This window comes from Lithobates pipiens, unplaced genomic scaffold, assembly GCF_037356315.1.
Source record: "Lithobates pipiens isolate NorthernLeopardFrog02 unplaced genomic scaffold, aLitPip1_a1.2 Scaffold_13, whole genome shotgun sequence".
Classification (NCBI taxonomy): Eukaryota; Metazoa; Chordata; class Amphibia; order Anura; family Ranidae; genus Lithobates; species Lithobates pipiens.
Window position 1 is genome coordinate 262432591 of NW_027507718.1, and position 23407 is coordinate 262455997.

At 40.4% G+C, this 23407-nt stretch overlaps 1 protein-coding gene across 5 annotated transcripts in view; it reads left to right on the forward strand.

Annotated features, from left to right (window-relative positions):
• BMPR1B (bone morphogenetic protein receptor type 1B) overlaps nt 1-23407 on the forward strand; it is a 677368-nt gene that overhangs the window by 571701 nt on the left and 82260 nt on the right. For all 5 annotated transcript variants that reach the window (XM_077476573.1, XM_077476572.1, XM_077476577.1 and 2 more), the window contains one exon: nt 20220-20379. In XM_077476573.1, the coding sequence (XP_077332699.1) occupies nt 20220-20379 (160 nt within the window). The remainder of the gene's footprint in view (nt 1-20219; nt 20380-23407) is intronic.

Here is a 23407-nt window from a genome sequence, read left to right on the forward strand (position 1 = left end):
GTCTTGTTGCAGTCTAGGTGGCCCAGTCTGCAGCTATAGCAGCTTCAACTCTTCTAGGAAGGCTGTCCACAAGGTTTAGGAGTGTGTCTATGGGAATGCTTCACCATTCTTCCAGAAGCCCATTTGTGAGGTCGGACACTGAGAAGACATTTTGAACAATTTCATGCTCTCAACTTTGTGGGAACAGTTTGGGGATGGCCCCTTCCTTTTTGCAACATGACTTCACACCAGTGCACAAAGAAAGGTCCATAAAGACATGGATGAGCGAGTTTGGGGTGGAGTAACTTGACTGACCTACACAGTCCTGACCTCAAACCGATAGAACACCTTTGGGATGAATTAGAGTGGAGACTGCAAGCCAGGCCTTCTCGTGTAACATCAGTGCCTGACCCCACAAATGCATTTCTGGAAGAATGGTCAAACATTCCCATAGACACACTCCTAAACCTTGAAGCTGTTATAGCTGCAAAGAGTGAGCCAACTCAATATTGAACCATGCGGACTAAGACTGGGATGCCATTAAAGTTCATGTGTGTATGTATGTAAGGGCAGGCATCCCAATACTTCTGGTAATATAGTGTATATGCACATTTCACATATTTTATGCATGTTATTTACCTGTAAATAAAATGGAAAAAGGTGCATTACAGAGTTTTATAAAATTGAGTCCATAAAAACCAACATGATGCCAGGGAAATCAATGAAATGTAGAAATTGTAGTCACTGGTTAATTAAAACACTGCAGTATGCATGCACAAACAGATAAAGTGCCCGACCACCGTAGCTGTAGATTCTGCTTACCAAACGAAAAACATTAAAGGCAGGTGGCTTTAACCCAGCCTGGGTCTTTAAGCTTGCAGGTAACCCCAACACAGATGGTAATCAAATAGTACTGCTCACTTCCTCCGTTCCAATATCCGTATGCTTTCAACGGATGCTCAGGAAGAGAAAAGGACTAACCATAGTGTAGTATATTCCAAACTAGTGAATTTATTAAGTAAAATATTGCACTTACAATTATGTAGTCATATAAATGCATAAAAAAGATTGCTGGCCGGCATACACAAACGGAGCCCGTCCTCTTAGTCGGATCACGTAGTGATGTCACTACGTGCCTTCTTCCAGACGTGTTTCATCATCAGCAGACGTTATCAATAGGGAACAGGCAGTGTAGTGACTCACCATCTTAAATACAAAATCCAAGCCTCGTTTTGAGTCACAAGTAACTGGATCCAGGAAAGCATACGGATATTGGGGCGGAGGAAGTGAGCAGTATTATTCGATTACAATGTGTGTTATGGTCACCTGCAAGCTTAAAGGCCCAGGCTGGGTTAAAGCCACCTGCCTTTAATGCTTGCCATTTGGTAAGCAGAATCTACAGCTACAGTGGTCGGGCACTTTATCTGTTTGTGCATGCACACTGCTTTGTTTTAATTAACCAGTGACTACAATTTCTACATTTCATTGATTTCCCTGGCATCACGTTGATTTTTATGGACTCAATTTTATAAAACTCTGTAGTGCAACTTTCTCCATTTTATTTGATTTCCTGTGTTATCACACTGTATGCTGCTGCCTTTTGTGGCTTGTTTCCCTTCTAATATTGTTCCAGCGCGGTTATACCCCTCTTTTATTTACCTGTAAATGCCTGCCTTGTGTAGATGTCCAAAAATACTTAAATTCCTGTTTGGCTCTATCATCTTGGATGGTATGTCATTAGTCCCAACAGAACTCCAGGGTTGCCAGTTTTTTTTTTTTTACTGAGAAAACATATAACATTTACAGATGAAGCACATTTTTTTTTAATAACAGCCTGAAGTTTGATAGCAGCTTCTATTCAAGACAAACCATTCATATTTTATTAATATGTAGAAGTTAAAAATACCAACAACAAGCAATCTACTCTTCTTTACGGTTGAAAAGTCAAGAGTGTGCCAAAAAAAAAAATGATTCATGATTAAGTGTGTGCTTTAAAGATAATGCTGCATAATTTCCAATACCATAACTTTGGAAACATGGACACCTAAAGAAGAAACATAAGTGCAAGTCTCACAGACATTTAAAGTGGATGTAAACCCCCATTTTTTTTAAAATTAGGACACATATCTGTTACAGCAGAGAAAGTAATTTTCTCTGTGCCCAGTTTTGCCACAAAGAGTTAATCCAGCTTTGAGAAATCCTCTTATGTTAGTGATCATGGGGCATAATCCACAAGACCGGTAGGAGTTTAGTGAAAGAAATATCGATGCCTGGCCAAGGGGACTATAGAGGTGGGCGGGGAGTCTACTGACATCATGACTCCACCCACTGAGCCCTGGAAAACAGACCTGCTCACAGAATCCCGAGTATTGCAGGGTTCCAAACAGCTAAAGGGGGGATATGTCACAGATAAGGATACATGCAGGAGGCATGTATATCCTTATAGATCAGTGTACTATGGAAGTCATTTATAAATGATGAGAGTGGGTTTACATCCACTTTAAAGGAATATTTTGTTATAAAAAGGACTGTGTACTCTACAATCAAGCATACAGAGTGCAGGGGTCGGATCATTGTAACAATTTACAGTATATAGAGCATATTGGCCAGGAGTACAGGAGGCAATGTACAACATAGTATACAGAGTATGCAGTGGTCAGAAGTTTCATTACATTTCTGATCAGTGGCATGAAAAAAAGTCCAGCATTAGTGGAAGAAAGAATGCCCCTGAAGTGTTGGTCTTTTGGAGAAATTGAATGGGGTGGGGGAGGAAGACATTGATAATAATGGCTCCTGGAGCCAGCAGTAAGGAAACATCTCTGGGGGTGGTCAGTGGCTATAAGCATAAGACTACACACTGACCACCAATATAATGAAGGGATTTACTTTGATCACCAAAGTAATATGGTATTTCCATTGACCACAAAAGTAGTTTGAGATTTTATTCTGACCACCAATGTAATGGGGAACATTTACACTGACTAGCAATGTTATTGGGGAATTTAATTTGACAACCAATATAACAGGGGCATTTACACTAATTGCCAATTATTCTCATCAGCAATGGAGAAGGAGCCTTTACACTGATTACCTTTGTAATGTTAGCGATAACCAATGCCCTCAATGGAATGGTCATTGTAAGCATCCCTATTACCTTGGTGGGCAGTGAATAAAACACTGTTACATTGGTAGAAAGTGTTTTTATTAGGCTAACAAATAAAGAGGGAGAGCCCAATTAGAGATACAGTTCCCTTTACTTATATAGAGATTTATTGTGACACCAGAAATGTTTTTATTAAAGATCCACAGCGGCTAGCTGAGCAAGCAGAGAGAGGGATGGAAAATACAGAGATCTTGCATTTTTCTCCCAATCATAGAGTCTTTGTAAGAAAAATGATTTCCGCTAACAGAAAAGATGCATCACGTCTGTATTCTGTCCCTTCCACTCGTATAGTCAATTAAGAATTTTAAAGATCTATAAATTGTTGGTGTCAAAATAAATAAAACATGATTATATAGTAAAATGAGATTTCATTCTGTTTTTTCTCTCCCTCACATTACAGTATTACTATGAGTGCCTGGCTTCCCATCCCACTCATCTGTTCAGCAAAAGCCCATGCAGTGCACTGCTGACAAGTGCAGAGTGCCAAACCTCATCATAGTGACCCACTCCCCACTCTATTGAAAGCGGCTAGTAACCCATCAGAGACAAGGCAGGCTCACAATAATTCCCCTGGTCTTCTAGCTTTACAGAGTGCCATCTGTATGTGTGCCAGCATAGTTCAACCTCTGAAGTTTTTATTTTATTTTTAAGGGCAGACAAAATGACACTAATGCCTTGTACACATGGTCGGACATTCCGACAACAAAATCTGTCTGATTTTTTCCAACAGATTTTACATGAAACTTGTGTTGTATACACACGGTTGGATAAAGTTGTTGGAAAATCCTGTTGTGCAGAACGTGATGACATTCGTTCGTTATGATGGGACTATGTTGCGGCTAGTAGCCAATAGCTTTGGTCTCATAATTTGATCTGAGCTTACGTGGCACTTTGTCCTATCGGAATTCTCTACAAACGATCGGAAAAAGTCTGATTGGATTTTTTTGTCGGAAAATTTGAGATCCTGCTCTCAAATTTTTTCAGTCGGAATTTCCGACGGAAAAAGTCTGATACAGCCCACACACGGTCGGATTTTCCGACAATATAATCCGATCTGACTTTTTTGGAATTTCCGACCATGTGTACAAGACATAAGACATTTGCAGACTTGATTTTTTAACTTAATTTTCATAGAAATACATTTTTATTTTTTAAATAATGAACAGTTAGCAACTCTGCTCAAAGTTGTCACTCAAGTGAAACTCTATAATACTCACCTCTGCTCCTCCTCTTGGAACTTCATAAAAGGTAGGGGGGGTGAGAGAAGGATAAAAGGAGCTGGGCCAGCACAAACAACAGTTAGACACTCCCAGAAGAGGAAATTGACTCATGATTAATTACCAATCAGATTACATACTGTATACTTCTTTTAAGGCTAGAATAGAGGAGTGAAGAAGGCCATGTGGTCTGATTCTCCACTACAGAAATTCTCCCCTTCAATTGTCATGGTAAACATTATTATAGTATTACAAAATTGTGTATGAGCGGAAATCTAGCAGGAACAAATGTTCTGGTGACAACTATGTGAATTTCCCTGATTTTGGAAAGATTTCCTCTCACTTCTAGTTATGTCTCTTAGATAGGGAGGGAACTCTCCAGCAGGACGTGCAACTCTTCCCAATTCATCCAAAATTAAAATAAAAGTTTTGACTATTTATTTATACACTTTTTAATTACTCACTAAAAGTGTATTTTATTAAGCACACGTTTTAAGTTATTATATTTTACATAAAGTCAATCGTATATGGTATTTCTCCCTGTTTTTGTTATTTTAAAATTAGTAACTAAAGGGAGGGTAGATTAGCTAATGCAATAGGGTTGATTTACTAAAGGCAAATAGATTGCGCACTTAGCAAATGCAGTTGCACTCTGCAAGGGCAATTGTTCCAGAGCTTAGTAAATGGGGCAAAGCTCCACCATACAAAAAAAAATACCTAATCACATGCAAGGAAAATAAAAAAAAACAGCATTTTTACTTGCACATGATTGGATGATGTAAGTCAGCCGAACTTTCCTTTATTTACTAATCTCTGGAGCAAAAGCCCTTGCAGACTGCAATTGCACTTAAAAAGCTCACAGTCTATTTGTCTTTAATAAATCAACCCCATCGACTCTGCCTAGCTATTTAACGGCAGTGAAAATAAGGCATGTAAGGCATCTATTAGAATAGGTAGTTGGCTCACCTACCACAGATCAAAGTATTTTCTAGGATTCAAATAGATGTGCTGCTAGCATATCTTGCAATAAACAGCATGCCTAATGCATTGCATTACATCTGCAGTACAGTGTAAAGGCCTATCTGATTGTATATACACTGAGCAAAAATATAAATGCAACACTTTTGTGTTTGCCCCTATTTATCATGAGCTGAACTAAAAGATCTACAACTTTTTCTATGTACACAAAAGGCCTATTTCTCTCAAAAATTGTTCACAAATCTGTCTAAATCTGTGTTAGTGAGCACTTCTCCTTTGCCAAGATAATCCATCCACGTCACAGGTGTGGCATATCCAGATGCTGATTAGACAGCATGATTATTGCATAGTTGTGCATTAGGCTGGCCACAATAAAAGGCCACTCTAAAATGCGCAGTTTTATTACACAGCACAATACCACAGATGTTGCAAGTTTTGAGGGAGCGTGCAATTGGTATGCTGACTGCAGGAATTGATACTAGAGCTGTTGCCCTTTAATTGAATGTTCATTTCTCTCCCATAAGCCGTCTCCAAAGGCAAGAATTTGGCAGTACATCCAGCCGGCCTCACAACCACAGACCACGTGTAACCACACCAGCCCATGACCTCCACATCCAGCATCTTCACTTCCAAGATCATCTGAAACCAGCCACCCAGACAGCTGCTGAAACAATCGGTGTGCACAATCAAAGAATTTCTGCACAAACTGTCAGAAACCGTCTCAGGGAAGATCATCTGCATGCTCGTCATCCTTACAGGGCTCTCGATCTGACTGTAGTTCATCATCGTAACCGACTTAAATGGGCAAATGCTGACATTCGATGGTGTCTGGCACTTTGGAGAGGTGTTATCTCTGGTTTTCACTGTACATGGCAGATGGCAGACAGCGTGTATGGCATCATGTGGGTGAGCGGTTTGCTGATGTCAACGTTGGGGATCGAGTGGCCCATGGTGGCGGTGGGATTATGGCAGGCTTTTGCTATGGACAATGGACACAGGTGCATTTTATTGATGGCATTTTGAATGCACAGAGATACTGTGACAAGATTTTGAGTCCCATTGTTGTGTCATTCATCCACGACCATCACCTCATGTTGCAGCATGATAATGCACAGCCCCATGTTGCAGGGATCTGTACACAATTCCTTGAAGCTGAAAACATCCCAGTTCTTCATGGCCAGCATACTCACTGGACATGTCACCCATTGAGCATGTTTGGGATGCTCTGGATCGGTGTATATGACAGCGTGTTCCAGTTCCTGCCAATATCCAGCAACTTCGCATAGGCATTGAAGAGGAATGGACCAACATTCCACAGGCCACAATCAACCTGATCAACTGTGAAGAAGATGTGCTGCACTGCGTGAGGCAAATGGTGGTCACACCAGATACTGACTGGTTTTCGGACCACCCGGACCCCCCAAAACAGTAAAACTGCACATTTTAGAGTGGCCTTTTCTTGTGGCCAGTCTAAGGCACACCTGTGCAATAATCATGCTTTCTAATCAGCATCTGTATATGCCACACCTGTGAGGTGGATAGATTTCCTCGGCAAAGGAGAAGTGCTCACTAACACAGATTCAGACAGATTTGTGAAGAATATTTGAGAGAAATAGGCCTTTTGTGTACATAGAAAAAGTCGTAGATCTTTGAGTTCAGCGTATGATAAATAGGGGCAAACAAAAGTGTTGTGTTTGTATTTTTGCTCAGTGTATATTGAGTAGATTGTTTCGGTGTCATGTTTGCATGCCATGCCAAAACTTCATTGTTGGTAAGTATATGATTTGTAATGTCTGTTTTGCCCACAACAACATATCAGATACATTGTAAAGTGACAGTTTTAATCTGAAAGTAGTAGTTGGTAAGTGATATTGTTTTAATTAGTAACACATTGACACAAAACATTGACACATTAACACAAAAGGCCAGTTGCGGCCAAATATCAAATTCTTTTTAGCCTTATACTATGTATAGTACAGCTATTGTTAAAATAAAAAAAAATCTAAATCTGAATATACTGAGTATTGTCTGATCCTGTCTAAACTGATATAGCTGAAGAAATCCAGTACCCAGATGATTCACTGTAATTTACTGAGGCACAGACCTGTATGATGTCATAATACATACTTCATGTGGCAAGACTGAATTAGTGTAAAAAGATTCAGTTTGTTTGTCTTCTACTGCAGCTGAAAATCAAATGCCCTTGAAACACTGTGCAAAGCAGTGAATCAGCAGTGAGGTTGTGTTGTGTAATTGGAGTATCTGGTATCTAAGTTTATTTTTGGCAAACAAGACTTGTAAACTGACTCATCATGGATCCTTTATACTATGGGAATAAAAATGACTAATGAATGAATGAGAATTAGAATGCTGTAAAATATTATGGGTGCAGAAGATACAACTCTTCAAAGCCTGTGGGGATGGAACAGGGGTCCCCAGCCTCAGCGCTCTATTACCACTAACAACTCATGTCAATTATTTAATATAAGTGGAATTCTCAAAGTCTGTCCTGTTCAGGGTACTTGAGAACAGAGGTTGGGGATAACTGGGTTGGAGAAACCAAGAATAACTTATACTTGACTTATTTTACCAACTGCATGTACCCTGATTAGGGCTCATGCACATGGGGGTGTTGGGACATATAACCTTAAATATTTCAGCATCTAGAAACCAAGGGGGTTACCGTATATACTCGAGTATAAGCCGAGATTTTCAGCCTCTTTTTTGAGGCTGAAAGTGCCCCCCTCGGCTTATACTCGAGTCATCGCTGTCTGCCTGCTCGATCAGCGTGTCGAGCAGACAGACAGCGGACATTCTACCCTTCAAACGCCGCGCCTCCGCCTTCGCCTGTGATAGGCGGAACACTGAATTTCCCAGCAGCCTGTGTTCCGCCTATCACGGACATCGTCTCATCCTCGTACTACGGACGAGGATGAGACGATGTCCGTGATAGGCGGAACACAGGCTGCTGGGAAATTCAGTGTTCCGCCTATCACAGGCGAAGGCGGAGGCGCGGCTTTTGAATTTTAGAATGGCCGCCGAGGCGCCGACGAAGAGCGGCGATCCTGGCAAGGCACGGGACAGAGGCAAGGCAAGGCACGGCACGGGACGGGACGGAGGCAAGGCACGACACGGGACGGAGGCAAGGCACGGCACGGGACGGAGGCAAGGAGGCAAGGCACGGCACGGGACGGAGGCAAGGAGGCAAGGCACGGGACGGAGGCTCGGGACACAGGCTCGGGACACAGGTAGGCTGGACACACACACACACACACACACACACACACACACACACACACACAGGGATGGATGGATGGATGGAGACACACACACACAGGGATGGATGGATGGAGACACACACACACAGGGATGGATGGATGGATGGAGACACACACACACACAGGGATGGATGGATGGATGGACACACACACACACAGGGATGGATGGATGGATGGGCACACACACACACACAGGGATGGATGGATGGATGGACACACACACACACAGGGATGGATGGACGGACACACAGGGATGGACGGACACACAGGGATGGACGGACACACAGGGATGGACGGACACACACACAGGGATGGACAGGCATGTCTCACCCTCGGCTTATACACGAGTCAATAAGTTTTTTGGGGGTAAATTGGGGGCCTCGGCTTATATTCGGGTCGGCCTATACTCGAGTATATACGGTAAGTGTAAGAATGCCTAATAGCATGCATGTCCACTTCTGTATGCAGGCTGTCAGATGGCTATAAGTGACACCTGTTACTCCTGGGCATCAAAATACAGCCATATTTTATGTTATAATGGCCAGAATGCCTGTGTGCATGAGCCTTTAATCAGGATATGTAAATATATTAGTGTGCATCGTTTAAGCACAGGTTGATTTTAAAAAGAACCTGAACTCCATTTTAAAATTTTAAAAGTAAAAGTTCAACTCAAGAGGAGACACAAGATGCTTGTTCTAACATGTTTAGGCAGGAAATATTTCTACGGGCAGCTCTCTGATTTAAAGTATAACTAAAGACAAAACTTTTTTTTCTCTAGTTTTGGATAGAGTGCAGAAGGATTAGAATACTTATCAGTTTTTGTTATTGCAGTCTGTACCCCTGATAAGGAGATTCAAACGCTGAAAGTAAACAAAAATCCCAGATTTTGGGTTGTACCCAGAAAAGTATTAAAGGGGAAATCTTCCAATGGAGAGACTAGTTCTAGTGACCTGGGGGTCCCCAAGGAATTGCATTAACTTGCAGGCAGGCCCGGACTGGCCATAGGGCAGACTGGGCATTTGCCCAGTGGACCGGGGCCACCCGCTTCATGGCATGTTGATGATCAGGCCACATAGTGGAAGGTAAGCTGCGACCATGGCCTGGACAGGGCTAACAACGGCCATGCCCGTGTCTTCTCCAGTGGAACTAGCGGCTGCATGGGCTGAGCTGTGTTTGTGTGTCTCTCACACACACACAGCCTCAGAGCTGACACTGACAGTTCCGCTCTCTGCTCCTACGGACTGCTCCTCCTCCTCCAGCAATGGGCAACCGCATGGTGGGGCAAGGGGGGAGAGCTGTGGGCCACTGTCAGGAGGTTTCCCCCTCACGCCCCCCTTCTCATGTCAGCACAGGAGAAAAGAACGCTTCCTGCCTGTTATTCTTCCCTCCCCATTGGCCACAGCGGAGGGCCAATCAGAAGAAACTAGAGGGGCATCATGGGAAATTTAGTCCCAGAGATTGGTGGCCCAATTGTTCTCAGCAGGGAGTTGGCTACAGTACACAGCACTCTGCTGGGGGGGGGGGAGGAAACCTGGGTACAAGAAGCTGAGGAGTGCTACACTGCAGTAGCTACTACAGGAGACATGTAAAAAGAAAGAAAGGACTGTGCTGGGGGAACTAATAACCCCAGCACCACCAGAGAGAGCCATGCTGTACCCGCACTACACGCTGTACCCACACCACCAGAAAGAGCCACGCTGTACCTGCACCACCAGAGAGAGCCACACTGTACCCACACCACCAGAGAGAGAGCCACACTGTACCAATACCACCAGATAGTGCCATGCTGTACCAGCACCACCAGAGAGATAGCCACACTGTATCTGCACCACCAGAGAGAGCCACAAGAGCCACATTGTACCCGCACCACCAGAGAGAGAGCCACGCTGTCCAGCACCACCAGAGAGAGAGCAGGTCAATGTAACTGGGCAGCATGGCCACAATAGGACTGGGACACTGTAATATAAAGGGGACTGCACTGTAATCATTGAAGTGCTATTTTACAGTGCAGTCCCCTTTATATCACAGTGTCCCTGCACATTACAGTGTGGAGGACTGAAACCAGGAACCCCCGCAAATGTCTACCGAAACTCCCCGGTTCTTGGAAAAGTTGGCTGCACAGTCTAAGATGCCCGGGCCTATTTTTTGTCCCAGCCAGGGCCTGCTTGCAGGGATTTCCTCTCACTTCCTGTTGTATGGGACAGAAAGTGAAGGGAAATCTCTGTAATGGGGCACAGTTGGCAAAAAAAAAAAATCTGATGGGAGTTTTAACCCTCCCTTGCGCTTTCCAAAATGAAAAAAAAAAAAGTTTTGCCCATAGTTCTACTTTAACTGCACTCTGTTATGAGAGTTTGATTTTCATTAGATTCGTTTCTAAGCTCCACCATCTGCCATCCTTATGACCAATGAAGGTGACATTACTGGTCACTCATGCAGTCTCATTGAACACCAATGGCCTGAGCTATGACATAATGGAAAAGGCATTTTGTCATGTTTGGTGTAAGGCAAGCCTTTCAAATCTAATATTACCAATATCTGCTACAAATGTTATATATACAGTATATATATATATATATACATGTGTATATACTGTATACTCTAATAGCATACATAACTTTTTTAACATTCAGATATTTTTTTTCAATTTTAGGATGGCAATAAAACTATTGGTTATATAATAAAAATGTTTCTAATGAAACATACTCCATAATGTTACGTAATAAAACTTGTGAGCAGAACAGTATTTGCTAGGTTTTTGATGCTTCTCTTCCAGACCACCCCACTGAAGACACAGTATGTGTGGCTTCCTTTTGATGTAATAAATGTAATGAATAAAACCCACTATACATTTAGATGGATGGTTTTTATTGCATGGTTTTTTCCAATTGTCTCATTTCTGATATTTATGTTAGACAGGCGACTGTGATCTATCATTTTTCTTCCCAAAAGCTGGCAGGAAGAGTGGATAACATGAAATTTCATCCAAAGACCGTGATGAAAACACAGACCTATGGTTTTTGGTCGACATTACTATTAATGTTGTTATTTAACTTTGCCACCCTATGAGCCAGATGTCTGAAAATCTCTGACTGGAACTTATTTAAAAAGTTCATTCCCTATCCATGAATAACAATGTTGTAGAGTCACAGAACCAGCTTTGTGACTGCTCGCTGAAAGAGAACTTATTCTAAAGGGTATGTTCCACTGACCCAGAAACACAACATCTGTTTCTGTTCATTTATACAGGCTATATTTCAAAAGTATCACAATCAAGTGTTAATTCTTTTTATGAAAAGACAGACAGGGACACCTTGTATTTTAAATGGGCCTTTCATGGTTTACAGCTTTTCTTTTTATTGAGGCTACTGGTTAAGAGATGAGGTATCTGGTGGAACAATGTTCATATTTAAAAGACAAATAGATGGGAGGACATGGGGCATTCAGATGTTTGTATTCTAGTAAGAATCACTTTGTTCAGGCCTCGTAAGGAAGCGAGGACATTTGCTTTAATGAGTTTCACGCCCCCTGTAGCTTAATTGATACTATTAATTATTTTATGGTCTCCCTTTTTTACGACTAAGCCCATATAGGCCAATGCTATCTATACACTAGTAGAATTGTGTTCAAAATTGTTTGTTTTATAAACGTTCATTTCATTTTTTAATCGTTAGTGGGGTGATGTCAGATCAATGTTAGTTTTCGATCACAGTATTGAGAGAATTTGAAGGAGAAAGATGGGACATTTTTGATAGATCAATAGAATGACTTTAGTACAACCAGCCTGCCCATAGATGGAGTGAAAACTGTCTGGTACCTGCTGAACCGCAGAACTTCAATTGCTCTTTGGCCGGAAAGTTTTAGACCTGTCACAACTCTGTTACCACTGCAGAAGGTAAATTTATTACACTTTATTCAGTAAAATGATTCAACTACTACTATATAATGTTTAAGGCATAATGGAGTGGAAAACGTTAAATTAAATATGATCAACAGAAAAACTTAGATAAAAATATTACACACAAAATATGAATAATAATCATATAATATAATATAATCATATACAGTAACCTAAGCGGGCAATTATCTATTGGTCTTCTAAATTCTATGCAATTTTGACAGAAGGGTTTATTTATTTTTACTCCAAAGTAATTAATGTATAACTAAAAACAAAACTTTTTTTAGTTTTGGATAGAGTGTAGAGGGATTTGAATATCTGCCAGGTGTTTATCGCAGTCTGTGCCCCCGTTAGGGAGATTAACCTTCTTTATTTGTCCTGTTTACTGTTATTATTGAAAGTGAAAGTAGAAGAGAACCCCAAATTTTGGGTTGCCACCAGAACAGGAATAGAGGGGACATCTTCCACTGGGGACACTTGTTCTGGTGACTCCCCACTATTCCTTCACTTTTGATGGATTTCCTCTCACTTACTGGTTTGGCTATTGAACAAGTAGTGATGAAAATCCCTCCAATAGGACACATATGTAAAAAAAGAGAGTTGTTCTAACCCTCTTTTACTCTATCCAAACTAAAAAATAAAAAGTGTTGCCTTTAGTTCTGTTTTAAGTACAGTGTGGCATTCTGTTTATGTCTGCTTTATCACAAAAATAAATTAACAGGAAGATTACCGTGACACAACTATTCAGAAGAAATACTGCTTTGCAAATCTAATATTTTAAAGCTAACACTAGTCTATGGTTTAAAACCACTACTGCTGTTTTCCAGCTTTCATGCCATTTGCACACAGTAACATGCATAAAAGTCAAAATCACCAATTTAAAGTGGTTCTAAAGACAGAAGGTATTTATCAGCTTTTATTTATTTATGTAAAACCCTTATCCGAAAAGGGAAAAACTGTTTTCTGTAACTGATTATGTAACCTTCTCTTTTAAAACAAATAAAAAGAATTTATAAAAAAAAAAAGTGTTAGCTGGTGTTCATCTTCAATTTGTTAGTGTATTTAAATCTGTTATTACTTCTAACACCCCCCACCAGACTGGCGATGTTGCTGTCCAAATCTTCGCCCTGTGCTCATTCATCCAGAGTGGTGTCTGTGTTATACGGGAGACGTGTTATTAGCCAGATCTACTTCAAGTTAGAGTAGGTCTTACTTACCTCTAGTTTTGTTATCTAAGAACTGGAGGTGCTACTAAGAAATACCTGAATCCTCTGCATGCAATAAAGTTACCGAAACAGATATTAGAGATTTTTTTAATCTGGCACAGACCATTTTAAAGGGCCATATTGCCAGAAAACCATTGGTAGTGCTATAATGAATTTCCCTGAATGTGTCCTCTCGAAAGAAAGAAAAAAAAAAAAAAGAAAAACCTCATCAAATTATCAGATACATTTTTTCCTACTAGAAGGTACAATATGCTTCCTTCCAATGGCTGTAACTAATGTATTGCTTTGTTTATATAAACTTTCATCATGCACATCTCTGTGACCAAGCCATTGCAACTGTGTTAAACATAGGCATTGCAGTTTGTGTAGTTCTTTGTAGAAAACATCTCAAGATTACCTAACAGGGTCTCTAGGAAGGTCCTTTATGATGCCAATGCTGTGTTACTTTCTCTCATTCTCTCTGCTTCTGGATCTCCAGTCACACTTAAACTTTGAAGGCAGGACTCAATCTTATTGGTAACTGTAAGAAACTTTTTTGGAAATCATGGGCCGCAAGGAGCCTGCAGTGGTTGTTCTTGGGAATAGCTCTCCTGCATTACAGATCTTTATTAGATCTCCAAAATGCAGACTTGGATGGTCCGATGAAATATTGTAATGTCTTGAAGAAAAACTGAAAAAATCTTCTGATTTAATTAATTACTGGTATGCGTCTCAAAGTTTAATTTTGACTTGAGTATACCTTTAATAAACAAAACAGGAATAATATATATCATTTAAAAAGAATGTATGTACAGTATCTCATAAAGCTCATTCAAAATACACATGTTGCAAGAAGAAGTAGCATATTGGCTTACTTAGACAGCATATGTGACACAATTATTTACAGTAAAGTCACTTTGGTATTGTGTTACAAATGCAATAAAGGTCTTGGAATATACTTTGATGAAACCTGTTGATACAGTAGGTGGAAATCACACACCAGCTATTCAAGAATTGCTCCACTCTTTAGAATGTTTTGTAACTCTAAGCTGTGACCGCTCAACTATCCCTTAACAAGCTCATTAGTGTATTCTTACAGCTTCGTGGAACTTAAGCATTAGATTTAAACACCATAAACACCGTTACCACATCTTTTATGTTAACATCATTTCCAATGAATCATGGGTGTGCTGTTAGAACTATCATAGGGCATTTAAATAATGAGTAACCACAGTTAAATAATGTTCAGTCCTCTGAGAGTAGGAGACTGGCTGCATGTTCTGTAGAACGTGGCTTAATTCTCTAAAACATAGCACATACAATAATTTTGCTAATGTGTATTATTTACAATTTTTTATGTTTTAAAGCCCAAGTGAAATCATAGAAATCAATTTTCAGTCAGAAATACCTTGTACTTACAGCCTCAATTACCATAGTGCTACCGACACTTACCTCCTACAACAGTTGTTTGTATGGCTGTGCAGTCTAAGCCCCTGTACACACGGTCAGACATTCCGACGGAAAATGTCTGATCAGACCGTGTTGTCACATAATCCGACTGTGTGTGGGCTCCATCGGACTGTTTCTGTCGGAATATCCGACGGACAAAGTTTTAGAGCTGGGCTATAAAACCTTCGGACAACATGATCCGATCGGACTTTGTCTGATTGTGTGTAGAGAATTCCGATCGGACAAAGTGTCACGCATGCTCAGATCAAATTCCTAGACCAAAGCTATTGGCTACTAGCCTGAACGTAGTCCCGTCGTAATGAAATAATGTCATCATGTTACGTACAATCGGATTTTCCGACTACTTTGTCCAACCGTGTGCATGCAACACAAGTTTCGGACAAAATCAGACAAGGGCTTATAGGTACCATAGTTAAGTCTCAGACACACGATCAGATTTTCTGATGGGAATTGTGTGATGACAGGCTGTTGGTGGAAAATCCGGCCGTTTGTACGCTCCATTGGAAAATTGTTGTTATCCCCTAGTTTTTAAGATCAAAGATACAACTATGTTGGTGTCCCTTGGTAATTATACATTGTATTTTTTAAAATGTAACTGCTTACTCCCAAACTGTCATTTGAAGTAAAATGCATAACCAAATATTATTCTACACATTATTTATTGTGCATTAAAAAAAGAAAACAAATAAAATTAGACATGCTATCTGCCAATAGAACTTAACCAAAAAGAGCATTCTATGCATCCAAAAATATATAAAATATACTAAAGCAAATCCTTATTATTCATCCAAAAAATAAAATAAAAGCCTCATGCATGTGTCCTGCTTCTTAATATAGGGGTTCAACAATGCCAAGAGTTGGTGAAAGCAGGGGTCCATCATCCAGAAATTATTCCACAAATCATCTGTATTATTCTCTTGGTGCTCCCGTGGAAAAGGCATATGGCATAATTGGTCCATGTCACAGATCAGCTGCGGAGCTGATCTGTGTCTCACCTTTACTGCTGTAGGTCGGCTGGCATCTGTTGTTCCACTAGCTGGTGTTCAGCTCTGCAGCTATGGGTGTCACCGCCCATCACCTTTTGCCTAATATATGTTTCCTTCCTGCTACTTTCTGTCCAGCCCCTCATGTGCTTCTCTATTTAAATCCCTTTCAAACCAGCTACTGATTGCTTGAGCAACATTTGTTTCTGAGCTCCCTTCATGTAACCTGCTTTACCTGACCTCTCGTGAACTGATCTCTTGTGTACTTGTTCTGATTACGATGTCTGCAGCCCACCCTGACCTTGGCTGACTATCCGGCTTTCCTTTGTTTCATCCATCCATCCTTGTCTAACAGTGACTTCTGGTACTTCCCTAGCGAGCAGGGTGAACCCGGGGGTCGTGACCTGGGGTCAGCACACAGCTAAGACCAAACCCTCATGAGGGGGTTCCTGGCGGAACACCGGCTGGCTCTTAGATTCCACGCCCTGGGGGATCCCGTGTCACCTGCTCGCCTGTGAGCTCACTGTAAGTAGTACCATGACAGTCACGATTAATAAAGCATCCAATTTTTTGTCCAAGAAATCCTCCTCCTGTTCCTGGACTAGACTTGGATCAAAGCAATAACTCCAAGGCCAATAATAAATAACACGTTATCTCCTCTGATTCTGCAAAATGGCTGGTTGACGAACGGCCGCTCAAAAACATACTGAAAAGCTTGAAATGAAAAGCATGAAATGAAAAACACAAATCAACACTCACCAAACTTCTACTAACACGAAATTAGCAGAAGGAGCCCAAAGCGTGGCGGTAAAGAGTTGAAAAAACACACTATGTTAGTGTTTGTTGGCCGACAATTGTGTGCCATGTGTATGCAAGACAAGTGAGCAGTTTTGTCTGCGTAAAATCCAATCGTGTGTACAAGGCTTAAGACCTAGTGCTCTCAGTTTCACAACTAGTCTGACTCAAACCCTTTTCTTCTTCCAGAAAACTTTTTGTAAGGACACTTGTGCAGAGGGGTGTGACATAGAGTGTTGCAGTGTGAGAGCTTTACGGATCATTTTCACTGAGAGAAATTAATATAATAGGGCTTCAAACTGAATACATAATACTTTAATGTTTAAGTTGTATTTTCTATATAGAGGTCAATTCACATTCATTACAGATGTATTTACCCCTAAAATTCTGCTAGATTCTGACTGCTAGTATTTGTAAGGTTCTGTAAGGTGCAGGTTAAGGGCAGTAAAAAAGTAGATTTAAAGGATTTAAAAGATTTTTTGGAAGAAAAAAATACTTTCTTTATGAATAGAGATTGACAATGGTTATAATGTCTGTCCAGCCAAAATTTTATTTTTTTAGTTTTGGATAGTGTGGGAAAAAATATAAACCCGGTCTAGTCTTTATTTATCTAAGGCTCTATTAACCTCCCTGGCGGTATGATTCAGTCTGGAATTAGGTGCTGAAAGCGGTACAATTATTTTGCACGGAAATCTGGCTTTTATTTTGTAGTCCTGTAATTCTTAGGAATAACGCTCTTAAATCTGTTCAAACCAGAGTCTAGCAGACATCCCGGGTATGATAAAGTTTATAATATAATAAAGAATAATAAAATTTATTCAATAATGTAATAAAATCCTAAAACACTGAAAAATTTACACTTTTTGGTTGCTATGGACAATCTCCAAATTCCAGGCAGTAAAAAACAGTATTTATAATATAAAAGTGCATGCAGGGCATTGCACAAACCACTAGGGACAAAGGGGGTGTGCATTTTTTAATACAGCACTGTAATCTGTAAGATTACAGTGCTGTGTGTGTTTAGTGTGTTTTAACTTTTTTGAATTTGCCGCCGTTCTCCGCTCCCGTGCGCCGTGACGTCGCAGGGAACGGAGCTCGGTGGCATTCGGCACTGTGAATCGAGCGCAGGATGGCTCGATCGCACAGCGCGGCGGACATCGCTGGATCCAGGGGACAAGGTGAGTAACGATCCCTGTGTCCTCCCCTGCATCGAGCGAAGCCATCCCGAGTCTGGCTCGGGGTTACCGCTCCTATCATTTTATTCCTACCCCGAGCCAGACTCGGGATTACCGCTAGGGGGGTTAAGGAGATTTTCCCTCACTTACTGTGACATTGACAATTGTTTCTCCAGACAGGATGCGAGGAACGATCTGCAACAGGGGCATAGGCAGAAATAAAAATCTAAAAGGGGTACCAGCCTTTCCCCATTCTACAGCTGAATAAAGAGTTGTCAGTGGACCATTTACTCTACGCTGCGATCCCCTGCAACATGCAATAAAATAATGCATGCTATATTTTGTTCACAGAACAGATACAAGAGACCATACCTTGTGAAGCTGTGCATTGCAGCACATGTGCATTATGGAGGTGTGTTGGGGTGCCAATTAAAATGAATTACATAGCAGCACCATAGCACATAACTAATAAGTTATAATAAGCTACAACCGACCCACCTCCATGGGAGGCACCCAATCCTGGTATGGATTTTGAGGGGGACCCCCACGCCATTTTTTTAAATTTTGGCGCAGAGTTCCCATTAATATCCATACAAGATCTGAAGGGCATGGTATTGGACTGCAGGGATCCCATGGCTTTTTTTTCAATGACCTCTTTTATCTGTATTGCCGGAACCAACAATTCATTATAGCTGCGAGTAGTTTTAAACTACTTTTTTTCCTTTAGAAATGTAATTTTGTGCAGGGACTGTTCTAAACACGGGAAACATGTGCCACTTTACAGGCATAGTATAGACACCCCCCAGGTATGAAATTGAAATTTTTACTTTTATTGTTTCACTTTAAGCATTATTAAAATCACTGCTCCCAAAAAAACTTTTTTTGCATTGATCAATGTCCCCTGGGGCAGGACCCGGGTCCCCAAACACTTTTTTGACAATAACTTGCATATAAGCCTTTAAAATTAGCACTTTGATTTTTCATGTTAATGTCCCATAGCCATAGACTTTACTGGTGTTAGTGTGTTCTGCTGAATTTTTTGCCTGTTTGGTATGTTCTGGTGCAAACTGAACCGGGGGGGGGGGGATTTTGGGGGTGTATGGACCATCCCTACTTGTGACTGGATAGTGAAAACTGAAACAGGGAACTAGTGAGCTCATCTCTCTGTCTCTCTACACTTTCCTCCTATCAGCATGCTCATTGCACTGCTGAAAAAGTGATTGACTCTTTGTACTGCTTTCTTCCTCCCCAAACCTGAGCTCTGCTGTACAGGGACTTTGGGAGACTAATACCCAGTGAAATTCAGGTATTTACACCACTTGCATTAAAAAATACATTTAATGATTTATTAAAGCCTAACTCTGAGCACAATAAAAAAATGGAATGTTGGTTTATATCTAGGGATGCTAGAATAAGGAAAAATACTTACGTTATTCTGCACTCCAGCAGGGTCCCTCCAGCTGTGTAACTGCTCTCAAACATCCTACTCTCCAAAGCACTGCCAGTTGCATGCTTGCTAGCTCCACATACAACACAAGGTTAATAGCCCTGAATTGTATGTAATGATGCTAAGAGATCGTCCACCATCCAGAGCATTAGGGAGCAGCAGGCAGTGCCAGGGCAGGGGAAAGGGTAAGTAAAAATGCCTGCTCCTGTACCAAGTAGATATAATGAGCATAATAACGAATAACATAATGAACATAATAACCATTAATAACCCCGGGAGTGCCCCATTTGCGTCTTTATATTTGCTTTAAATAACTATTTGGTACAAAAAAATCATGATTCCATATTCCATATCTATACAACATTTTGCTATGCCAGTTGATCATCTGGAGAAAATGATTTTTAGATAAAATAAAAACGCCAATAAAATAACTCGTGGCAGCTTAGTGAATTGACTTCAAAGTATTGGAAGGTTATCTGGCAATCTCTAGAATCTCTCTGCTTTCTTCATGGAAATTTGAAGTTTAACCTAGTGTGAAATTATTTGCTTTCTTTATATATACAGTATATTTTTAAATGGGTCCAGTGACTGGCTTTCTGCCCAGATGTTTATAATTTACCCAATTCCCTTTCAGCAAATCTTCTTGATAACATGCTGCTGAGAAGCTCCGGAAAGCTCAATGTGGACAGCAGAAAGGAGGATACTGAGAGCACAGCACCCGCCCCGCCACAGAAGTTGTTGTCATGTTACTGTCATCACCATTGCCCAGAGGACTCATACAACAATACCTGCTGGTTGGTATACATTACAGTGGTTCCCATTTAGCCATTATTTGTTATGTTTTTCTTGTGTTTGCTAACATGAGTGGGCCTCTTTATATTTTTATTTAATAGGTGAAGTATGATAAGTGATTGCTTTAAATGCATTTCAATAGGCAGAGCTAAATTTTCTTTTCCTTTATTGAGATCAATTTTCCTTTTTTTGGTTTTAGAGACCACTTCACTTTCACTACAAAAAAAAAATCACAGCATACAGTACATTGTTACACTGGCCATTTGATTTTATGATGATTTTATGTAATTAGAAATTTGTTTTCTATCCCAATTTGCTGCCAGCTATTATATTAAAACTGCCAAAAAACAAAATGACACAGTCTTGGCACATAAGGGTACACTTCTTTCTTGCTTTGCTTGGTAATTGATCTTATAATAATCTGCACAACCATCAAGCTACAGGCTTCCCCTTTAAAATGATTTTAATTTTGGCGAGATACTTTTCAGAGAGGCTTCCAGACTAAAAGGATGCAAAGCCTGTGACTTTTCTTAATATAACACTGAGACTGTTGGGATGTGTTTAGGTACACTAGACTCTTCCACTTAACAGTCAGTCTGTCAAAGCTTACATTAATATCTCCAGAGCAAAAAAGTAAAAATTTGCAACAAAGTTTGGTAAAATAATTGCAATATAAAGGTCCATCTGAATGAAGATTCAATTTTTTTTCTCAACAAAACTAGAGTTTTGGGGGATAGCTCCATGAAGAGGTGGTATAGTACATGTAATTGTCTTGTGCACTGATTTCTGCCAGTCAGGAAGTTTAATTACTGATATGTTTGCATTTGGGGTCCCTTTGGTGGTGTTAAAGGTGAATGGATCTCCATACTTCTAGTAAGCCTAAAAGCCAAACTTTTTTTGATATGCTCTTATGACTACTGTATATGCACTTTTATCTGAATTGTGATTGGTTACAGTTACTAAGGTTTAATTAGCGAGGGAAGAAGCTTGGCAGAGTCAGAGAGAAGGTCAGTAGTTGAAAATATTGAGGGTATTTGATTATCAGAATAGCCAGGCGACTAGCATTTTAAGAAAGATAGATCAGTAATGGAAGCCTACATACTGCTTAAAGTGGAAGTAAGCCCATGGATTTAAACAGATAAAAAAAAAAAGGCATGCCGGGAATGTTAATCGCACATTGGCTGTGCTCTCAGCCAAACTATCAAACCATCCAATGGCTGGTATCATAACTAATCACATATGCAGCATCATAGCAGTTGAAGATTAAACAGAGGCAAAGATGGCAGCTTCCTTGGCTGAAAACGATAGGGGAGTTTACTTCCACTTTAACTACAGATTTCCTTTAAGGTATGAAAATGAAAGGGTTGTAAAGGCACATGTTGCTTTCACATACTAAAACTAGCCAAATGTATTTGAGCAGCAGGTGCCTTGTGTACTTCTACAATATTTACATGCTTATTTTGCATAATGACAAAAAACGCAAAGTGATCATTTTTAGCTGTACTGTTCCCTGTCATAAAGTAATGGTCATTTACATTGTGTGTAAGCAGTACCTATGTTATTTCATAAATACCTCTGTCCATACCTCTGTAAATCACATCAAATACAGCCAATATTAGTGCTCATCATGGAACGGGCAGGGCAGTGTTGGTTTTACAGCTACAGTTGCCTTAAGAAAGCAGAGTTACGCATTTTCAATACTCTGGGATATCAGCCAAGTCTGGCTTTAGTCCATCTCTAGTGATCTGTGCCATGTGGAAACCTACCCTAATACCAAATAGAAAGTTCTCACAGTGTTTTACAGGGTGTTAACATCATTATTAATGGAGAAAACTTGAAAGATTGTTTCAAATGGGATTATTGTTGGACATAAAAATGTAGGCAGAGAGGAAAAGCGATGTATCTTTTTCAGAAAGAGCAAAGAGAATATGTGAGCTCTACAGCTGCCAGTGAATAGAATATACCCTTCTCTGCTGTCACTCAACAGCTTGCTGCCCTGTGTACACCTGGTATGTCCTTGCTCCCATATAGACTTTAAAACAGAGATTATTTACAAAGGAAAGAAATGCATTATAGCCAATCAGACTTAATTTGCTTCCTTGTTTGATTACAGTAAACTAAACTCTAATCGGTTGTATGAGAGTGGTGACTTCAAACATCTTGTTAGACATGTTCCTCCTATGTATAATCCTAGCAGCACTTATTGTTAGAATGTAATATTTTCTGATAGAGAAAAGCTAAGGTAAACCCTGGAAAGAGTGATATCTGCACGACTTTCTTTACTTCACATCACTGAGACAGGAAGAAAATGTACATTTCTCAAATGGGACACGGACAGCAAAAAATAAATATGACAGATCTAATCTTCAGGGTGGAATGCTGGCCATACATTGTACATTTCTCTTGTTTAGCCCTATGAACAAAATGGATAAAGAAATCTCTCCTGCTCCCACACCCATGGCTGTCAGAATACTTGAACAGTTGCTGCATATAATTCTATACAGCCTCTGTTCATCTGACAGTTTTCCCCTGGCTCCTTCGATTTTCAGATGGAAGGATATTGGGGGCGGAAGGGGGAACAGGATCACCAACTGCTCAATTTGATTCACTGGCTGAAATTTAGTCCATATATGGCCAGCTTATCTCAGGGTAAAATAGAAAAAAAAATATACAGTACATCTCTGCAATGCATGAACATTTCCCCTTGATTATAACCCTTGCAAGACCCTATATATACACAAAATCACTTGTTGATCTGCTAGAAATGCACTCAGCTCCTATATGCTGTTGGGGGCTAACAACATACACAATATTTGCAGACTATGGGGTTGATGTAATAAAACTTGAGAGTGCAAAATCGGATGCAGCTCTGCATAGAAACCAAACAGCTGCCAGATTCTTTGTCAACGCTTAATTGAACAAGCTGAAGTTAGAAGCTGTTTGGCTACTATGCACAGCTGCACCAGATTTTGGATTCTGCAGTTTTACTAAATCAACCCCTGTGTGTTGTCAGCCCGTTCTAGTTATCTT